We start from the raw sequence: 21,969 nt of genomic DNA on the forward strand, positions 1-21,969 counted from the left end.
GGGTAAATGTGGTTGTTGATTTCAGATATCAACAATCTTTCTCCAGAATTCATGACTACACCTTAAAAGCTGCAATAAGCAATCTCTGACCACTTCAGAGTGTTGGGAAACAGGAAATAATAGAGCGTCTATAAATCGTGTGGTGGAATCAGGACCCACAGTGATGAACTCTCAGATTGCGAGATTTCATTTTACTGTAAAAAAAAATTAAAATTAAAATTAAAATAAAAAAAAATCCATGTAATATTGTTTAATGTAGCTTTAACAATATCCAGGATGAGTGTTTGTTCTCCACAAATGACCGGTTTGTTCTCCAAACCGCTGAAAAACATTCACAGGTCAGTGGCCCTGACAAGGCACCAAAAATCAATTACGTTCATCAGTCACCACTCTTTCACATCATCCAGATGACATAGGACCAGCCTATCAATAAATCTGTCCTTAGATGTACAACATCAGCAGCTCAGTAGATTCTTGGCAGCTATAGAACAGTGTCCTCGCTCTCTTCGATGTGTGTGCTGAGCTGGTTCTTCCTGCAAGCTGTGATGGCCGCCCAGATACGACACAGCATGCCACCTCTGAAAAAGCAATATGGGACACTTACCATAAAGCATACTTTACAGTCAAGAGAGGCTGCATGCACATCCACCAGTGCTGGTGCAGGATAAAGGCACTTAAAATGGTAAACAGACCAACTGAGGTCGAAACGATGTGTCTTTGCACATGCTTGTGAACATAATAGCATTGTGTGGATTGACATTCCTCACAAAATAATGCTCTCATCATCATTAGCAGTAGAAACATGTCAGCAGGCCTACAGTATTAGAATTATATTCTTCTCTGTTTGTGGAATGACAGATCACACTTTGTTTTATACTGTATAACTGTTGTTACTGTTGTATACTGTTGTTTTATAACTGTTCATCAGATCAGCTCTTGTCAGTAATGGTGTACCACAAGGATCTGTGCTCGGTCCTATTCTTTTCTCTTTTTTCATGTCGCCACTTGGTTCATTAATTAATCATTATCAACTAGGATGCCTTTCGTACGATACTCCGGCGTCAGGCTTAATGGAAATGTAAGGCTGTCATCAGTTGGTGAAGTAGAAATTTAAAAAAATGGATGTAGTCTCTTGCATGCAGAGAAAAAATTTAACAACAAATTCAGTGATCCTACTCTGAACATAGGTGGTTCCACAATTTCACAAAGCCCTAGCATTAGAAAGTTCTGTGTTCTATTTGATCCTAATCTCTCTTTTGAAAAACATGAAAGATATTACAAAGACTGCAATATTACCAAGACTCATCCCTTTCTGTCTATGGCTGATACTGAAACCCTTGTTCATGCAGTTGTCTCATCTGTGGCATGACCATTATAACACCCTTTTGGCTTACCTAAATCCACTATTAGCAAATTGCAACTTGTTTAAAATACTGCTGCTATTAGCCAAGACTAAGGCGTTTGATCATATTACCCTTGTTCTTATTTCATTACATTGGCTCCCTGTGCATGCGAGATCTGACTTCAGTGTTCTACTTTTAAATATCAAAATAACACAGACTTGCGCCATTGTACTTATCACCTCTAGTCACTCCTCGCATGCCTGCTCTGGCGCTACAATCACAAAAAGGCCAGTCTCATGACTATTCCCAAAATAAATAAAACATGAGTAGGTGACGGGCTTCCTCTTACCCAGCCTCTCGTCTTTCTGAATTGTCTTCCTATCCAAATTCGAGAGGCTATCTCAATTGATTCAAAGGTAAACTCATAACATATCTATTTGCATCAGCCTTTGCATCAGTACTGAACTATGCTTATATTATATTCAGTTTTATGCATACATCAATGTGTATGTATACTGTATGTTACACATTTTTATATATGTGTGATTTCATCTGCATGTGTTTTTCAGCTGATAAGTTTCCCATTCAAAAAAATACAAAAACACAGTTTGGCAGGATGGAGTCTCTGTAATCCAAGTCCTTTAGCTACTACACCACAAGCCTGATGTGGGCTGATGCATCTTGTTATGTATTTGTCCAAGGGGTGCCTGCATTACTTATGAAGGACCACATGTTTCACTTATTTTTAATGGCTTCTTTTAAAAATTTCTATGATCACAACTGGTACACAGTGTTTTGGTTAACAACATGCTGCACTTGCAAAAACAAATGATGTGTCCTCCGCTAGCAGCTCAGTGGATCAGCACTCCGTATGTTTCTGCATGAAGAGGATGTGTGAGGGTGATGTGTGGAGGCAGCTCACCTTATACCACAGTACATTAAGTCATCCCTGCAGGCCATGTAGAGGAGACAGTCCAAGGTGAACTCGTGAGAAAGCAGCTAGGAAACAGAATCACACAAGCATGAAATACAATCCCACACAGGTGATAAGGAAGTGACAAACTAACAAACAATAGTAACCGATACTGATCAGCCTACATAGCAGTAAGAAAAAAATAAAGCAGTAAGCGGTAATTCACACAGCCTGCAGTCTTTGACTCAAGATGAGCTTCAGAAGAATTTGAAAGCATAACACACACATTAAGTGCCACATTGTTGGCAAATGGGACTCGGCCACCTGGGGATTTGAACCCTGGACCTTTGTATCCTGAGAGAAGGTGACTTAATGCCTGCATCACTGGTTTTTCTGTGCTTGGATCCCTAAAAATAGCCTCAGCTGAGTAGAGTTGAAGTTGAGTTTTTACCTTATCGATAGTGTCTTGATCTACGGGGACAGCCTTGAGCCAGCGTATCAAGGCTTTGACCTCTGGATTAGAGCTTCTATGTGAAGACAGACCATGATCTGAGGAGAAATGACAATTATTGGTGGTTTGCCTGATCTACTTGGTGCTACATGCAGGCATATCTCAAGGTTATCCACATAATTAAAAAAAAAAAAAAAAAAAAAAAAAAGTTAACATGTTTCATCAGCCAGTTTCTAATCATTATCCAAACTGACAATTCAGGTTTGAACACATTAGCTTGTAATCCATGGTCCACACCTTTGACAGAAACCAGTCGGGCAGAAATCCAGAGCCTGAGGCTGGGGTGCGGTAAGGATTGAATGGTATTAAGCAACACTAATGAGAATGGCAGCGTATTGATGAACCTGGAGTTTCTCAAGAGGGCTTGGCTGTTACATGTCGGTTAATCTAAGGTGACTGGTATACATCTTTTTGCATATTCTCCCAATGACATCTTAACTAGTGTCGTATGCTCATTTTAATTTGGCCTATTTGATTCACTACATATTATGGGGAGGAGGAAAAGATGTAATATATATTCTAATGTGCTTAAAGCTTTGGTAATAAGACAAGCTCTAGATCAAATAATATGTGCAAATGTGACACACAGAAATAACAGCAGAGAGAGCAGCAGAAAGACTTTTAAAAATATCAATTTGCGATTAGTTTTATGTGACAGACAATTGGTGTCACACTATCTGAAATGTCTCGATTCAGTTACCTTGTGGGAAACAACACAGCAAAGCGTACCAACAATCACTATCCATTTCACATTGGATAAAGCAACAACTTTGGTAAAACTACAAGCGGATAGATGATTGAACATGCTGTCGGGTGACTGTACCTTCAGTGACAGCAGCTTTCCTCAGTGTGTCAATCTGTTCCTGTTTCCTCTGGACAGAGTTTCTCAGCAGCTCTTGGTACTCTCTCTCCTTCTCACTTAGCTGGCTCAGCAGTCTGAAACACAGTACAAACAGCCATCATCACTCAGCAGAGGTCAGTGCAACCTGAAATTCATACCAGTGATCGTGTGGTTGTACTTTTGCTGGTATTCATCAAATTTCTTTACATCGACAGAGTTGGGTTTCATTGCCAAATCTCATATTCTATGAAGCCATGAAAGCTACTGTAGCAAAGAGAAAAGACTTGCAGGCGTTAATGGCAAAATGTGGTGGTTTGTTGATAATAAAATAATTAGATAAGCCCAATATAAAAGCCTCATGACGAAGATGACAATGCGGTACCTTCTGGTTTCTTGTCGTAGGTCCCTCAGTTCATCGCTGAGGGGCCAGCTGTTGACGAGGGTGAGGTTTGTAGGGTAGCTGGGGCCGGCTGTAGGTGTCATCTCATTTATGCTTTCAATATGTGGGGTAGGTGGTGTACCTGGTGGCGTCACCACCTGGTTAAACGGGGTAACTACAGGAGACTCTGCTTCAGAAGGCTCCTCTTTATTTGGAGCGCTGTCCTCGATTTCAAATGAGGACTGCAGCTGGAGTTTCAGCTCTGAGGGACACAGAGGGGGGTAGGGAAAACAAGGATGGAAGAGGCATTGACAAGGAATACGATAAAGAGGACAGAAAAGTATATCAGTGTGTATTTAAAAAAAAAAAAAAAACTGACCTAGAGGAGGGAAAGACAAAATAAAATTTGTGATTACTTCTGAGCATGACGTCTTGGATTGTATGTTGGTCTCAGTTTTACAAGTGATTCAATCCAAACTATTCGACTACTAGTTTGAACTACTATTTGCAATAATTCATTCATTACACTGCATCCATCTACTAAATAACTGTCATTCTTAAAAGCAAAAGACCCTAAATTGTGATAATCAAACAGAATACTGTAGACTGCACCCTTATATCATTTTTAGCAATTTGAATATCTATTTTTTCAAATTACACGATTGCATATTTAATGGAAATTTATATATCTTTAATGGATAGAAATTTCTATCTATGAGCACTGAACTGAACTGAATTGAATTGAATCTGTGAAGGCAAAGAGGACAAAAAAGATTCCCACCCTTACAAACTACAGATCAAATAAAAACTACATCAAGATATCACCCAGCTCTACCTGGTAGGAGCACAGTGATGGCCTCTTGTACCGCATGTCTCAGCAAATTGTCCAGAGCAAACATCCAGTGAGGTTTCACCTGCTGTTGCCTCAACACCTTCTTCACCTACAGACAGAACAGAAGGTGCAAAATGAAGGTAAGGAGAGTGTGTAGGAATAACATTGTTAGGGCAATTTAAACAACAACAAAAAAAATGTATTATATCTGGTGACTTGCTCTTTGCCTTGGTATTGTCTAAAATCTTGCAAACACAGCCAAGACTACAGCCATGACCAAGCAAATCGATACAGTGACTTAAAAGTAACCTACAGCATCTTGGAAGCTGAACAGCACCGCCTGCAGGTTGTTGAGAGGGACTGCAGCAGCAATCAGAGTGGCTCGAAGGTCCAGGAGGCTGCTGGTCAGCTGCTTCCTGTCTGGAGAGCGGATGTTCTCTCGCAAGCAGCTAATCAACTCTGTGATGTGCTCTGCAGTGAGTGACACTCCTTCACTATGCTTTTAACAAAATCAGGAAAAAAAAGATTAGAAAAATGCTCCCACCATAACAAGGACACAGTGCTATCCTTGTACGCTCTAGGTATGCACTTAAACACTTAAAGTAAGAGGAGTGCGGTGCATTTGGATAGCACAGTTTTAGATGCTATATATAATTTCTTGCAGAGCATTTCAGTTAAATTAGCTATGATGATATGCAAAAATTCTGCAAAAAAACAAGGTGCAGTCTATATGAAATGTAGCAGGAAAAAGAAGCTCCTTGCTTATTTTTTTTTTAGATCTGAAGTATTTGATTCTCTATGAAAATCCTTTCTGTCATATGCTAGATTTTTCAGATATACAACAAAAGCAGTGGGGTTGGAAAATAATTTAACAGGACAGTACTGAAGAGCTCACAAAAATGATAACACAACACTGTTTTTCACCCCCAAAATTTATTTTTCTAATGTAGTGATGGGCAAAAAAGCCAACATTTTGCGCTTTTAGAATTTTGGACAGAAATGGTATATATCACAATATAATCATACTTTTGGTAACTCAGTCTGAAAAAAAGTTACTCTAGTCTAAACCCTCTGTGGATGCCTGTTTTTGGAAAAAAACAAAAAACAAACAAAAAAAAAAAAACAGTCCAGTTAAATGAATATTTACAAAATGAAAATGTCATCACAATTTAAGTACTTGTAAAATAGTGACAGACTATAAGATCACTACATTATTGCAATATAAATAAACGCCACAGAAAAATGTTGATAGAATTCAACTGCGTTATCAAATTTCAGTCTGTGTGTGCCAAGAAAACCAGCCTGGCATCCGTCAGACATGTGGTGTGATGCAAATAAAGCAACACTTCCCCTGTGTTTTTGATGTGTTGCGATTGCTTATACTCAGTGGAAAATAGACTGGCCCACTTCCCTTTTATTTTTAACGCTCAACTCAGTCAGTAAAAATGGTACTGCAAAGCCTCCATCAGCACACAAATTTCAAGTTATACACCGATCTACCACCCACCACTATATCATTGCGTAGACACAATCCCACATGGGTTATATTTAGTAGATAAATAACTAAATACCTAAAAAGGCAGCTGTGAAACATCTTTTACCCACCTGAGGAACAGAGTCCTGAATATTCGAGACGACGTGGCTGATGTAGTCAGTGAGGACTCGGTGCAATGTGGCTCTCCTCTCACTGTCTTTCCTCAGAAGAAACAGACCCATGTTCTCCCCTGTTGATGCTGGACTGCTCAAGTCCCCTGGAGAGTCCTCTGGAACCCTGAGCACGACAACAACATGCAATGAATTTACTGCAATGAAAATTACAGCACAAAAGACAAGTAAATATACAGCTATGCAATATCAGCATCCTGATGCCACTTGACAATAATGCATGTGTGATTTATGAGTTATATTACTGTTTATAAAAGATTATCTGTACATTACACTATTATGATAACTGCACAGAATGTAGCCTAACCAACCACTGTCTCAGTTTGCCAATGATGGTCAGATCTTGCAGAAGCTGTGTTACTAAGACTTTGAAGGGGTATTGTCTTTTGATTATGGGTGGAATAATGTAACTCACGGCAGGAAACTGCTGGTGTTCGGTGGGCTCTCTGATATGTCATCTTCTCTGAGGGTGGACTTGGCCCTCCGGAGGTCCAACGAACAGGACAGGTCGATAATATCTGAGTAAGAATCTGTATCTTCTACCAGGATGGAGACGGGGACCGATTGGCTGCGCTGGTAGTCGGCTGCAAAGCACACAAATCAGCATTCAGTGCAACACATCTCTATTTCACTAGGATAAACAACAACACAGTTATTGTAACAGACAGCAGCATAAAGATGATTTGCAACAATGACAATGCATTTCTGCTTTATTTGACAGTCATAGTAGAGAGAGACAGGAAATGCAGGGGAGAGAGAGGGGATGACATGCAGCACAGGGCCTGAGGTCAGATTCAAACCCAAGATGCTGCGATCAGGACTCTTGATCGCAGCATCTCTTCTCTTCCCCTGGTGTGTTTTTTTTTTTCTTTTTTTTAAAATGGAAATCCAAAGCCTAATGGTGTTGGCAGCAACATAATTGAACGAGATGGGGAAGTGAAAGATGCATGTGTGAAGCCTCACTAATGGAGTCTTTAGGTTCTGACTCCTGCGGAGCTCTGGCCTTTTTCCTGGAAGACAATCGGAGGAAGCCGTCCTTCAGCAGCTCGGACGCTGTAGCTCTGTTATCAGGGTTTGGCTCGAAACAGCTCATGATGAAGCCCTTTGCCTCATCTGACATGCACTCTGGCACCTTTGGGTGGATCTTGAACATGCCCACCTTAAAGGAACAGTTTAAGAGTTAGGCGTAGAGTTTGAAGAAGATTGGCTAATTAATTATTACGAGGAAACTGAGTTCATCCAAAAAGCCACTTCCTCAGCCAATTAATATCAGTAGGGTTAATACTAAATTCTCTGAAAAATCACATTCTGCATCTTTGTTTGTGTTTGCTGAGTTAAACTGTAGTTTAGGACTACTTTTATGTTATTTACAAAGAAAGCCACAGTGATGTGGACTACTATTATCAACAAATACTATTATTTGCTGTTTTTTAATAACTAAATAACCCCAACACTGGTGTGACATCGGCGCGCTTTCTGGATTGGCCTACAAGAAATCCAGTTATAAATCAGGCTTGACAAAACTGTGATTGTCCCTTTAAGAGAGTTACAAACACACTAATACCTGTACACATCATCGTCAATATATGAATCTTTGAAATACAGCCTATATTTCTGTTGGAAAATCCTCTTACAAACACCACAGCAATAATTAACGACAACGACTGATTTGCCCAAACACTCCTTACCTTGAACATGGCTGCCTGAGGACTTCCCAGCTCATGGAAGGGAGTTTTTCCTGTGGCCATTTCTATGATAGTGCACCCGAGGGACCAGATGTCAGCTGGCTTCCCATAGCCCCGAGGCCCCTGGTCTATAATCTCTGGAGCCATGTACTGGAGAGTTCCTATTGGAAATCGTCACAGTAATGATTCAAACCATATGCATTTTGTCAACTTCTTAAATAGCTCTCACATAGCTGCACAGCTATACTGTACATGAGGCCAAAGCAAAGAAACTTTAAAGTTGTGGTTGGATATGTTTTTCAACACAATCAGTAGTATCTTACCAGCAAAGGTCTCAGTGCAGGGGTTGATCCCTGCTAATCGTTTGGACGTGCCAAAGTCAGAGATCTTCAACACTCCACTATAGGTATTGATTAGTACATTGTCACCCTGCGGCACAGTCAAATTTTTTCACATTAACATTTTTCACCAGTGCTGTCATTGCATTTATGCTCTTTAAAAGTTAGATACTATAAAAATCATACTCGAGAAGATAAGATTACTACTTGGCATGTTACGCATAGAGTCAAGAGGTTCTGTGCTCACTTTGATGTCTCGGTGGACTATCTGGTTGTCATGAAGATATTTGAGTCCCTCAAGGATCTGCTTGGTGTAGAAGATGATGGTGGCTTCATTGTCTTTCAGAGGACCCCATTTGGAGCGCAGGAGAGATGACAAACTTCCTGCACCCAAAAAAAAAAAAAAAAAAAAAAAAAATTAGTACATCAGCTGCTGGTCAATTTCTTAGCGCCTTATATTATTATTAAAATCTGATTTACCATTTGTTCAGAAAAGAGGAGAGACTGTAATTTTGATTTTGATGATCATATTGCAAAATAAATTATGGGTCCATTACTCAATACTTACAAAGCTGGTAGATAACTGAAACTTGTGCATATTGGCATAGTTTTATGCAACTTAACGATTAGTGTATCTTGCAATGTCAAATCAAATTAAAGAGTTGAAACACTGACACATGAAAATGTGACCTGAAAATGTGAAAATATTTTTTTCTTTGAAGACTACAGCTCTATCATGTGACAGAACTCTTTTCTTTTTTTCTTTGGGCGGCAAGAATTCATTGGAGCCACCCACTTCCTTAATAACTGCCTTCCAGCAGATGTTAAACTAGCATCCAGTTATGCAATCAAACACACGCACATACAAATTTGAACACATAAGAGAACAGACAGGGACTTCCTTTCTCAGAGGCCAAATAAAGCAGCCAGGTCTCCACACCATGCTCTTGCTGGGAAAATAGGGCAGTGGCAAAACTGACTTCGGCTGAATTTCTTGGGAAATGAGTACACTTTCCTGCAGTAACCCTCTGACTTTCACTTAAGTGAAAACGGATGATGAAATCCTAATGAGTCATATAGTTATGCACATGCCATAGATGAACGGATTTTGTAAAGAAGGTCAGCGTAGGCAAGAGCAGCGCTTATCAGAAGCAAAAATGTTCTGAGTTGAAAAAATATCAGTAACACCATTCAAAGGCGTGAATTAATGTAAGATAGATTATACAAAGGAGATGAGGAATGAAAGAGAAATGGAATAAATTAGTGCAGAGTATGAAGTTTAACAAATTCATAGTCTTTCTTGGTTAATGTAACAAATTAATGAGGTTAATTTTTGAAAACCTCAGACAATTTTGGACATGCTCTTTCATGTGATTTCCAGTGTTTCAAGTGCAAATTCTAAAGAAATTCCTGCTGAAAGGTAAGCAACATGAGATCATATAAATTTAAAAAGCCAAGTGTTAAATTGTACATCACGTAGTTTGTATGTCCAGATTTAGTAAAGGATGACCAGAACTGGCCATTGCAAGTCAATTATTTCGACCAAGTTATATTGCTCTTGGTAACTAGGACTATGAAAAACTTATAGGTTAAGGTCCCGTACCTCCAGGTACTTCTTCCATGAAGATCTTGATGAAACCATCCTGGCTGACAGAACCGAGGTACTGGACAATGTTCCTGTGTTTCAACCTCTTGTGGAGGGCTATCTCCTCATGAAGGGGCTGCGAGTACCTAGGAGAACCAAACAAACAAAAAGTATATTAGATCAATCGCATTTACATTATGTTAACAATTAATAATGTGAGAAAAGACAGAGGTGTCCATTTTTTTTTTTTTTTACAAGCCAGCAATGCAAGATTCCATTAATTTTTGAACAATATTGTTAGAAAGCAATTATTTTTTCTTTCTTTTTTATGACTATCTTGAACAATGGCATGTAGAAAAACACATTAATTATGCAGGATGTAACAACACAACCAAACCTCAGATTTCCCATCAGCCATTCTATGAGTGGATGCAACTACATGTTTTGTCTTGATTGTGCAAAAACTACACAGAGCAATTTATCATGCATGCAAAAGGAGATTTTAAAGTGAATAAGACTGGATTTAAATGTTTCAGTATGCAGAATGTTTGTTTTTCTCTTACACAGCCTCCATCTCTGTAAGGTAAGTACAAAGAAAGTAGGAAGTCTGAATAACAATCAGGTTTACATTTCAACTAATTAGACATGGTCTGCTCTGAAAAGCTTAACAAAAGATACAAATTGTCTGTATTCTTGTCATTCTTGTTGAGTCCCCTATTTCCAAACACGATGGATCCATGGAGCTAAGCTCTTTGGGGAAATTAAAGACATAAACATGGAATGGAAAAGTCTAAACACACATCCATCTCCAGAGAGTTGTTTCCAAAAGAGCACTAGGGATCCACAGCATGACAGCGAGATCTCTTGCCAAATTCGTTCCCATTAAGGGTATTACTGAGAAAACATTGGTTTTCAAAATATTTTCACTCAGTGTCTGCATGTGAAAGATGTCTTTGACTGAAAAAGGGAAAGGAAACAGTAGGCTGTAGCAATATTTATTCTCGTACGTGCTGTCTCTCTCGGGGATCTCCTTGATGGCGATGCGTACTTGGTTGCTTAGGTCCCTCCCAGCGTACACAACACCATATGTCCCTTTACCCAGAACCACCTTGTCTCCATTCTCGTTGGTCTCATAGATGTACTGAGGAGTGAGAAGAAGATGAGTGGTATGATGAAAAGCAGCGGCGTCTGAGGAACTGCAAGGAATTTCTCAAGTAACCACAAACCATACAGTTTGACATGAGAGAACAGAGATTTCATTCAGATGTGCAAAAAAATCCAGAATTCAGAGAATATTTTTTTACATGTACAAAACACATAGAGACACCATGTCAAATTTTGCAGGAACTATGACAACAGCATGTTATGGGAATATTTTTGTTTTTGTGAACTTTCGACCTTCACCACCGGTTTTCTATTTGTCAAGGCTAGAAAGACCCAAAATAGAGTGCTGTCTGTGTCAGAGGAGGGGTGGGGGGTTGTTGTGTAACTGACCTCCAGTATTCCTCCAGTGAGATGACTCGGGTCCTCAACAGGGGCTTCAGCCTGCTGAAGCAGAGAGTTTACCAGCTCACAGAAACTTGTGGGGGAACAGCACAACAACACATTGTAAATATCAACATGCTCATCACTGACCTGTCAGTCAAATAAATGTTAAACAAATACAAACACCATGACAGACATACGCAATATTTAAACCAGCATGCAAAATATTTGAGCACGCAGCACAACATCTAGCATATTTCTAAAAACAATATTCCCAAAAGAACATTGTTAGGGCCACAACTCATGATTATTTGCATTATTGACTGACCTATTTCTTTTTTTCCCCAGTGATAATGTAATCGATAAAAAAAAAAAAAAAAGACAAATGCTCAACACAAATTTCCAGCCTGCAAAGTGATATATCTGTATACCCAAAAGTGAAATAAATCTTAATATTTGTGAAGCTGTAACCAGCAAATATTAAATAAAACAAAAAACAGTTTTTTTACTGGATAGATGACTGATATGATTATGAAAACTGTAATTGACTCTTTACTGTCTAATCGATCAATGGTTTAGGCACTACACCCTTTCCATGAAACAAGAATCACCCTTTGTGTGTAAAATCAACAAATTTCACTGATCTGAATGAGTGAATGGGAATCATCTGCCTTAGGGTGTCTGCCTGGAAGGCAGACAAAAGAAATATATGATTCATAGTGTAGTTACATCACATCCGCCCCTCCAAGCCACCGAACTAGACTGTGTTTGCTTAACTAGCTTCCCTATTTCTCCATCTAGAGTGCCATCTTGCACCCTGCCAAGCTTGTTAGTGAGTCACTCAGCCATTCAAACTGTAAAGTGATCAGTCCTATAGTCTGCTTATCTTTAACCAGTCATCTGATCAATCAGTTAGCCAATCACTTGGCCAGACGGTCAGTATGTCATGATCACACACACACACACACACACACACACACACACACACACACACACACACACACACACACACACACACACACAGCCTGTCAGTAACTCACCCTTTACAGTGCAGCTCGGTGGGGAAGCAGAGCTGGAAGTCATCTGAGTTGTAGTGCACGTATAGGAAGCAGCTCCGCTCATCAATCTTTGAGGCACTTGGGAGGTTAAGACACAGTCAAATTATTAACACATTTGAGCAATTCAAATATTTGGCACTGCTGTATTTGGAATTGTGTTTGCAAGACTGATATAACACTGTCATAACTGTGACATGATATCTGTCATGTACATTCATAAATATTTCCTGTTGCCATTAAAATGCATTATGCGACACTGCAAGAGACTATTTAAACTCAGCTGACAAAAAGAAACTGGAGTAAGTGTGTACTCTGATGGCTGAGTATTAATGGTTTTTCATTTTTGGCTCAACCCACTGATAGATTTTGTGCTTACTCCAGACTTCTGCTAGCTGAGTCTTAGCAGTAGTCATCGGTTTTGCATAGCGCATCTGCCTTTTGGTGAATTATGTTGCTTTCCCTGTAAAGCTGACATTTATCTTTGTTATGACAACTTCACATTAGCCAAGACAATGTGAACATTGCAGGGAGAGCAACATAATTGACCGAATGACACTTAAAGCTTGTGTGGGTAATTTTGTAGAGCAGGCTGAATTTCACTGAAAATTTGAACTCAGACAGCTCAGTCAGCATCCGTATGATATTCAGGGCTCCTCCAGCATCCACATGATATGAGAAGCATGAGAAGCAACTGCACTGGTTCTGATGCCGATGCTATGGGGGAATATGAATTTGCAAGCTGGCTTACTTCTTTCCCATTCTGTAGCTATGATAAATTCAGCTAAAATACGTAACTATGGGAGGCTAAGCTGAGACTGTTTGGCATAAGGAAGTGAGCGTGCACAGGATGTGATTGGTACTGAGGTACTGATTGGCAACAAGACGATTTTAATAAATTAGATCACTGCCACAGAAGTAGTCCAGAAGACCAGGTTTTTTTTTTTTTCCTTAGTACATTTAGTTTGGCTCAGAACCTCTTTGTATAATGGTGATTTAGCAAAATTGGGAGAGAAGGTTTAATTGAAATAGTCATAAATATCTATTAATGTTCATGAGAGCTATCATGTTATGACAATCTTATGAACAATCATTCAATTTAAGTGTTCCCAAACAGTTTTTTCCCTTGTGAGCTAATATCTAAGCCAGTTTTTGTGGGTTGATGTCAGTGACATCATGCAGACTGCTTGGGATGATTGGAAACTGCATGACAGTGCAGACAATGCAAACTGAATACTGCTGAATGGCCTGGATGCTGACAATGAAAAAAAAAAAAGCATTACTGTATCTATCAATCAATTTCTTTTCCAGGAAAGCAAACAGGTTGTATTTGCATTGCACGGGATATCAGCATTAGGTCAACAAATAGGGGAAAGACTGATTCATTCACTCAGGGTTGATGAAGACCTCAAGCCCTGGTCCAATATACAGATGTCTTTCTCGTCTTTCCTCAACAGATTGCCATGTGTTCTTTGTCGCAATGTATTGGAGTGAGACATCACCAGACAGTGTCTTAGATATAAACTGATAGAAATTAAATCCAGCTATTGCCCAAGCAGCAAATCAGCAGGCAAAACAAGGCTAAAGTACACTATGACGTTGATCAGCAGCCGGAAAGGCACCTACAAACACAAACGCTGAAGAACAAAGCCTGAAACTACATTGAGCGAGAAAGTCCCTGACAGATAGCCAAGGTTTCCCAGGCAACCCATGTGTTTTGGGTCCCCTGGCTTTGCTGCGGGCTGAACACACCCAATCAAATCAGGAGATAGTTCGGAGATGTTAGCACATGCTGTACTCTACCTCACTCCCCGGATTGCAGAGGCTGGGAAAGTCCACTGGTGTAAGCCTTTCTGTGGATTCAGACAGAGTGACAATACAGGAAACGGTAAGCATGGCTGACAGTGAAAACTGCACCACACTCCTGAGCAAAGTAAACAAATACAAGCCGGTTCATGTGGACATATACAAATCAAAGAGACAGAGCACAAATACTCCAGAGAAAATAAGTTAAGCTGTTCAAATCAATGTCAGAAGTGTTGTCTCTGCTTACTGTGCACAAATAATCTTAAGAATTTTTCTTGTGCAGACAGGTATTCAGAAAGCACAGAGGGCTTACAGTGCATACCTTTAAGGGTGTGACATGTTTCAGTTGAACAGTGCGACTCTCGTCCTCCTCGCTCACACACACTAGAGCAGGCTGGAAGACTTTGCTTGGCTCCAGAATCAGCACCTGGAAAGCAGCCATCGAAGGTCAAACTCTACTACCAATATTGCTGTTTAGGATTTTGTGCTCTCTGGACATTAGGGCTGCAAATGTCTCCGTTTTTTTTTTTTTTTCTTTTCTTTTCTTTTCTTCCAAACTGACTGTTCACTTTTTCTATCAAATTTAAAAAACGACTAAAATATGCACATTTTGTCATTGCCCAAGTATAAAACTTAGTCTGACCAGCAGCCAAAATAATGACAATGACAAAATGCAAATGCAAGCATTTCTGAAGGTGTAAACAGGAAACATTTGGTATTTTTACTTGATAAAAAAAACAATTACTCGGTTACCAACATTAAAATCACTGACTTGTCTGTCTATCAGCAATTAATGAACTAACTGTTTCAGCACAACTGGACACCCAACTTGTCTTCACTACTTTTTGATCACAGCCCTATATGCTGTAATTGTATTAGAATTGTCAGGCAACCTTAATATAGAAATGGTTTGGTCACACTTAGCAAACACACACACTAGCACAGCAGATGGGTTTAACTGCTGCTTTATTGCTGCTATTCCTTCCTGTCAGTGGTATAAGGTGTTGTCTTACTGGGCAGCGGTCTGTGGAGACGGTGGGTTTGCACGCCTGCATAAGCAGCTCCATCCAGAAGTCAACAGTCTCTTGTTTGAGAGATCTCACCTCTGGTGGCTTGGCAAACTGACGGTAAAGGATGTACGTCTCCATAATGGAGCCCACATACCTTGGAGAAACAAAAATAACTCACTATTTCACATAAAATGCATATGGGAAAATAACCTGTGACAACAAATAGAGTGGATTCATTCTACTGCCTTTCAGTTGATTTTTTTTAAATCAGAGCAACCAAAATAAAACCGACAGGTACCACTGCCTGAGTGCTTTGATTATATAAAATGAGCCAGCACTGATAATTAATGAGCAAGAGAAGGTGCTGAGTGCTCACCATATGGGGGCCTTGAGCCTGTACAGTTTCTCAGAGGCTTCAATGACTTTCTTGTGTTCATTAGCGAGGATGCTGGCCCCCAGGAAGAATCCCACATCCCAATAGTCCTTCATCTTCTCCAAGCTGCCCTTCCTACCGAGCAGGGTGCTCAGGGTCACACCTCAACATCAGCACAAAAACACAGAGCACAGTGAAAAAACAATTTCCATTTCAAAAAAGAAACCACTTCCTGCAACTTGTCAGTCACTGTTTCCAAAACACAGACATTCAAAAAAGACCTTTGCGTAAACACTGCATGGCTGGCAGAATGATGGCTGTACTGTACTGTACAGCTGAAGTTGTGTAACCTCTCTGACACAACAGAAACCACAGCAGAAACTGGTATTGTCTGTCAAGAGGTGCAAGGAAATAAGACAACAGCTTTTCCACGCAGATTTTATCTGATGAGAATAGGAAGAAAGCACAAGGCACCTATTTTACGCAGCTCAATAGAAGTGTCGAATTCATGGCCGGCTGCCATCAGGAGGACAACATTGTTGATGCCAGAGTGAAGAGTTGGCTCTGCCTCAAAAGCTTTGGCATACCTGAAAAATAACACAAAGAAATCATTGATGGAGCACACAAGGACATTACGAGAAAGAACTTCATAAAGTGTGTCAAAATTACTTTTTACTTGCGCCTATATGATTGTATGATTGTAGTCTAACTACAAAAAAGCAGACAAACAAAATGACACAGTTTATTGAGCACAAGTGACTTATGGGTATAGTAGAATTAAACGAGACTGAAACAAACAGGATGCTGATTTACCAGTAACAGGCCTGGTCTCTGCTGCGATGGTCAGAAAATCCAGAGCTAATAAATATATCTTTGTAGATCCGCCCACACAGGCAGTAGACATCTGATGCCACCTTGCCACCAGACTCCACAATAGGCAGAATCACCTCCAAGGCCTTGGCACGATCACCGGGGCGATTCCTCCTGGTATGAGAACAGTTTGGTAGTATCAGAGGGGATACAACTTTTATCAAAATGCTTTTGCTTCCATGTCCACACTTATAGGCTAAATCTAATATTTCAGAGTGTGAATTGTACAATAACAGTTGACACATTTTGACCTCTTTGTTAGTGAACCATAACATGAGTGCAATTCAGGAGACATCAGGGTACCTGTTTAGAGCAAATATGTAGTGAAACTTGATATTCTGATGTGCTGCTACCATGCACATGGGCAGGTTGTTCAGAGTCTCCACCAGCTTGATTATGGAATCGTAGTCCTGAGAACCATGAGAGTACAGGATTACAATATATTATTCACCACGGTCAGATCGGTTTAATATTGTACTGACAAGATCCAAAACCAAAAAGGTTGGGTCATTGCTGAGTTCTACTTTTCATTTCATCACCACAATTTATCACAATCCATACCCATTTAGCAAACTTAGCATTTAGTCTTGCTCTGTTTGATGGTTCATCATGAGCCTTACAGGTTCCTAAAACTGTCATCACCATCTAATTACTCAGTGGATCTTTTGTAACGGAAGACAGGCAATTAATGTTTGAACAGTGATCAGCAACTATCACGCACACCACATCGATCACACACGCACACACTCTCACAGATGCATGCATACAACAGCACACATACACAGATAAAACACCTGAATGTCCCGGTAGGACAACAGCAGGTTCATGACTACATCAGGGGTGAGCAGCTCGACAGTGTCCAGGCGTTTCTGAATGCGGCCCAACTCCTGACTCAGGGCCTGGCCGCTGAACCGCTCCCGTGCCGTGCGGATGTCGTGCAGGATCGACTCCCGGAAATATTCACTGTCAGTAAAACACACAGGGGTCAGTACTATACAGTACTAGAATCTTTCTATCATGACATCATATCAACTATTTGAAGTAAAGGGGCAAAACCAGCAGCACTACTACTCTACTTAAGTAAAAGTAAAAAGTAGCTCATTTAAAATGAACTCAGTAAAAGTTAGGTGTGATCTTTTCCATGCAGTTAGAAAACAGTGCCAGTACATGGTTCAAACTAGATTATTTTAAAGGGGCATTGTGCAAAACTGAAGTGAGGACCCTGTAGACTCAATTGATAAATGCAGATTAAACACATAATGTGATGGTTGAGTCCACATGGTTTTCATCATCAGGCCAGCTCACTAATATTTTTCTCCGCTTTTCCACACGTTTTTCCTCGTTTTTTGTTTTTTTTTAGTGATTTTTTTTATTGGACGTTTGGAAATGACAAAACACAGAACCAACAAAGTAGAAGCAGATTCCTCTTCTTGTCTTTGCTGATTGTGAAAGGTTCCACAATCTGTCATTGATCATTTGTTCTCTGTAATGGATGTAATTTCAAATGTAGTGAAGTCCAATGCTCAATCAAAAACAAACTTAAGTACAAGTAAAATTACTGTCTTTAAAAAAAAACAAAAAAACTCAGAGTACACCAAAAGCTATTCAATTACAGGAACTTGAATAAATGTAACTTGATACTTCCACCGAATAAGTGACTGATATCAGGCCACAGCTGAAGTCATAGCAGCTGTAGTTTACTGACATACACTCCCTTCCCCAGATTACACCACAAATAATTACTGTACAGCGTTAGTACAGACAAATAAAAGCTATTCCACAAAGTTAAAAAAGGCAATGCACACAAGATTTTAAAAATCCACTCAAACATTTACAGATACTACTAAATTATTCTTTAAAAAAGGGGAATATAAATTTTTCTCACAAACACAGAGGTCATTTTTTGGCATCCCTAAAGATTCTTTAAAATAAATCCAAAGTAGCATCTGTGATGAAATTTACTTTTTAGGAATCGGCCTGAGTCTCCAGACACTGCATTCATGCCTTTCATATTTCCTGCTTTGCTGTTATGAATATCAGGTTGCACACAAGTAAAAATTACTTTGTCATGCATCACCGCAGGGTAAAGTGAACAAGCTACAACTCAGACCAGACAGACTGTTTCTGTTCTTCACAAATCAGATAATCATTTTCTTTTAAATGACGAAAATCTAAAAATTACAAAAGTTTGGAACAATAGCAAAAATTCCAGGATGGAGATATGAATATCCCCCAAGAACCTAGGAATTTCAAAATCCATTGTTGGGTGCCCTCTCAATGTCAACAAGACCTTTGTAAGGGCCTGCACACTGCAAAGCAGCATTAAAACTACAATTGGAATCATCTGTTGTAGTTGGATGAGACAAAAAATTGCTTTTAGCCACATAAACCATCAGCATGTTCAGCAACAAAAGACAACTGCATAACAGGAAGAGTATTGAATAAGTGTAATAAAATATGTTGGTGGATCATTGATGCTTTGGGGTCATTTTACCGCTACTGGTCCAAGTGCTCTTGTTAAAATCAATGGCTTAATTAAGTCCACTAAAAAAAACAGGACATTTTAACCCCAAAACAAGACAATTATCCCAAATATAACAAAATCAATAGGAAATCACTATTATTTTTGCTTTGATTTGAACCCTATTGAAAGCATGTGGTCTAAACTGAACAGGATGCAGCCAACGAGCACAAACCTAAGAATACCAAGAATCCTGTAATTTTCTGCATGGAGAAAAGATCCAAGAGCCGTTCAAAAGTGTCTTCCAATCTTGTTAGACATTACAGGAAAAGGCTCAGCGCTGTTTTCTTCATCAAATATTAATCTGAAGTTTGCTAATAATTCTGTTTTGTGCTTGACTGAATGATTGAATTAAAATAAAAGAAGGTTTCCCATATGTCTGAGCTCAAAATGTGTACATGTATTACAGCAATTTTGCTCATTGTTATTGTGCATGACAATTATTCTTGAGTTGACTGAATTTGTTAATTACAACACAGGAAAATTAGTTAAGATCACTCTGTTTCCTAAAAGGGCACGGTGGCCACTGGAGCCTTGCAGTGTGAGTCTGACCTGGACTGAACATGAACATTGTCCAGCAGATGTACCAGTCTCTCAACCAGCGGTGTGAGCAGCGGCTCCAGCTGGAAACTGGGCTGCATCAGCTCTTTGATCCCCTTCATCATGGTAGCATCACAGGCAAACACTTTACCCTGAGGTGACACCACGTAAGGAATGAACGTGTAGCTTCCACACTGCTCCTAAAAGAAGAAAATGCATACAGCATACGGTGAGACAGTCCAATTTTGTGTGGTCTTTTTTAAATCTTTTCATGTTTGGGACCCATAAGTGGACTTTCATGGACCCCCAGTCATTTTGCTTTATAGATCTTCATAAAAAAAGAATCTTCACTTCTTTAGATGTCAAATTTAAACATTGAGAAATTGATTCAATGTCCAGAGCTTAAAACATATTGTTAACATGGGGGGGTGGGGGTGGGGGGGTGGGGTGGGGGGGGGGGGATTGATACAGCATGGTATTGCGATGTTTATGTGGCAATATCAATACATGGACGGCAAGTATTGATAGTGCATCACCAAGTATCAATGCAACATTTATGACAGATTTTTATGACCATTTTGGTCAGTCTGTCTGCTTGACAATCCAAATATGCTGCAATGAAGTGATTAAAGTGAGATGAACAGAATGAAAAAGTTATCTTACTAGATAAAAGAGATGTTGCCAATGTTTTCCCTTGGGGACAAAATTTGCAGTCGAAAAAAATCATAATAAATTCCAATATCGTAATACTGAGCACAATATTTACTATTGCACTACTATTGTATTCTGACTTAAGTATCATGATAATATCTTATCATGGGGCCTCTGGTGAATCCCACCCCTGATATTTACCTATTGCTCATTTTGCTGGGGGCCCCTAGAGGCCCCTCAAGACCTCATAGGGTAATTTGGAAAACCACTGATCTAAATGATGCCACACACTCAATTAAGTGTGTGAGGCCAAACTTTCTATGGATAAAGAGCCAAATACTGCAGTCCACATTATCAGAAGTGGAACCAGAGTGTTTCTCATGGCATTTTACTGGGGAAATGATTCTGGTCCCAAAGTGCCTTAATGCTAATTTCTCAGCTCTGATAACTTTTTGTCCTGATTGCCCCTGAAGCCTCGGGCCTTTACTGACCACAGACGTTAGACAATGATTAAATCTTTATTATATGGGACTCTTGGTTGAATATTTTCTCAGTGTGACAGTTCTGTTATGGATTGAGTAAGTTACCTTAAGAGCTTGTAGGTCACTGTCCTGCTTGTAACAATACAAAATTATGTTATTGGTCATGCTGAAACTTTCTCGGACGCCGAGGTGATAGAAGAGGGAAGGCTGACAAAAAGTGTCACTCATCTCAACCACAGCCACATCTGTAAACAGGGAAAAACAAAAACAAACAAAAAAATGGGCGGGTCAGTTTGCATGTCTGGTATGCACATTTATGTCCATCCAATTTACCTGACAACGTGCCTACACTTGCCCGCGTTGTAGAAACTATCCAGAATATCCGTGGTCCCTAGGGATATTCTCTCAAATGAGATTGTTTTGAAGGTGGCGTGCACGTCCGCGCACGCTTCCTTCAGACATTTCAGAGACAAGTTCTCCTCGGTGTGCGGCACGGACGCGTCCTCGTTGACTATGTATGCCACGGACACGGCTCTAGTCCGACTCCGGGGAGAAGTGACCTGTTTACTATTGCAGTTGCTGAGCTCTATGGCCAGAGGGTCCTGCCACAAACTCCCAGCGGACACCCACACCGGATCTCTCCTTTTCACCTCGTGCAGACTCATCCGCCTGCGCTCCGTCGTGTACATTTTTTTATTATCTTTACCGCCGCTGAAACTCAGTGCACATGTCCCGCGTCAGAGCAGCTTCCATGAGAACAGGACAACTTGGGTCGCCTGCTCTTTTAATTCCTCAGGTGCGTCACCTCCTCCTCCGCACCCCTTCTCCCTTCTCCAGTGACATTCCCGGTAATCTTCTGACTTCGTCCCGCCTTCGTCGCCTCCCATCTCCCGCCCACTCAAACATTACACTTGTTCAACTATCAGCTCTTGCATGACCTCTGCTGTAAACTGTGGACACATTTTATGAAGAAATGTGTGACACTATCTAATTCCCCACTGCCCCCGCCCCGTCTCTTTCACTCTCTCTCTCTCTCTGGTGGGACGTCGTGTTGCGGAAGTACAATTCCCATTCATAATTGATG

The 21,969-nt window shown here is 40.1% G+C and overlaps 1 protein-coding gene across 1 annotated transcript; it reads right to left on the reverse strand.

Moving 5' to 3' along the window:
• Positions 1–203: 203 nt before the first annotated feature.
• Positions 204–21,689, reverse strand: LOC115374037 (mitogen-activated protein kinase kinase kinase 5). Its single transcript, XM_030072747.1, has 28 exons — positions 21,241–21,689; positions 20,991–21,130; positions 19,765–19,952; positions 17,486–17,654; positions 16,995–17,101; positions 16,635–16,805; positions 16,296–16,408; positions 15,825–15,984; positions 15,452–15,602; positions 14,761–14,865; positions 14,436–14,485; positions 12,618–12,713; positions 11,587–11,671; positions 11,100–11,233; positions 10,111–10,238; positions 8,755–8,891; positions 8,493–8,598; positions 8,173–8,330; positions 7,448–7,643; positions 6,900–7,068; positions 6,425–6,590; positions 5,133–5,318; positions 4,823–4,928; positions 3,991–4,249; positions 3,591–3,703; positions 2,708–2,805; positions 2,266–2,342; positions 204–578 (listed from the first exon to the last, which is right to left on the reverse strand). The coding sequence occupies exons 1-28, from the start codon at positions 21,572–21,574 to the stop codon at positions 482–484; spliced, it is 3,999 nt and encodes a 1,332-aa protein (XP_029928607.1). The 5' UTR covers positions 21,575–21,689; the 3' UTR covers positions 204–481.
• Between the last annotated feature and the right edge of the window lie 280 nt (positions 21,690–21,969).

The sequence above is a fragment of the Myripristis murdjan genome, chromosome 16, assembly GCF_902150065.1.
Source record: "Myripristis murdjan chromosome 16, fMyrMur1.1, whole genome shotgun sequence".
In the NCBI taxonomy this organism is placed as follows: Eukaryota; Metazoa; Chordata; class Actinopteri; order Holocentriformes; family Holocentridae; genus Myripristis; species Myripristis murdjan.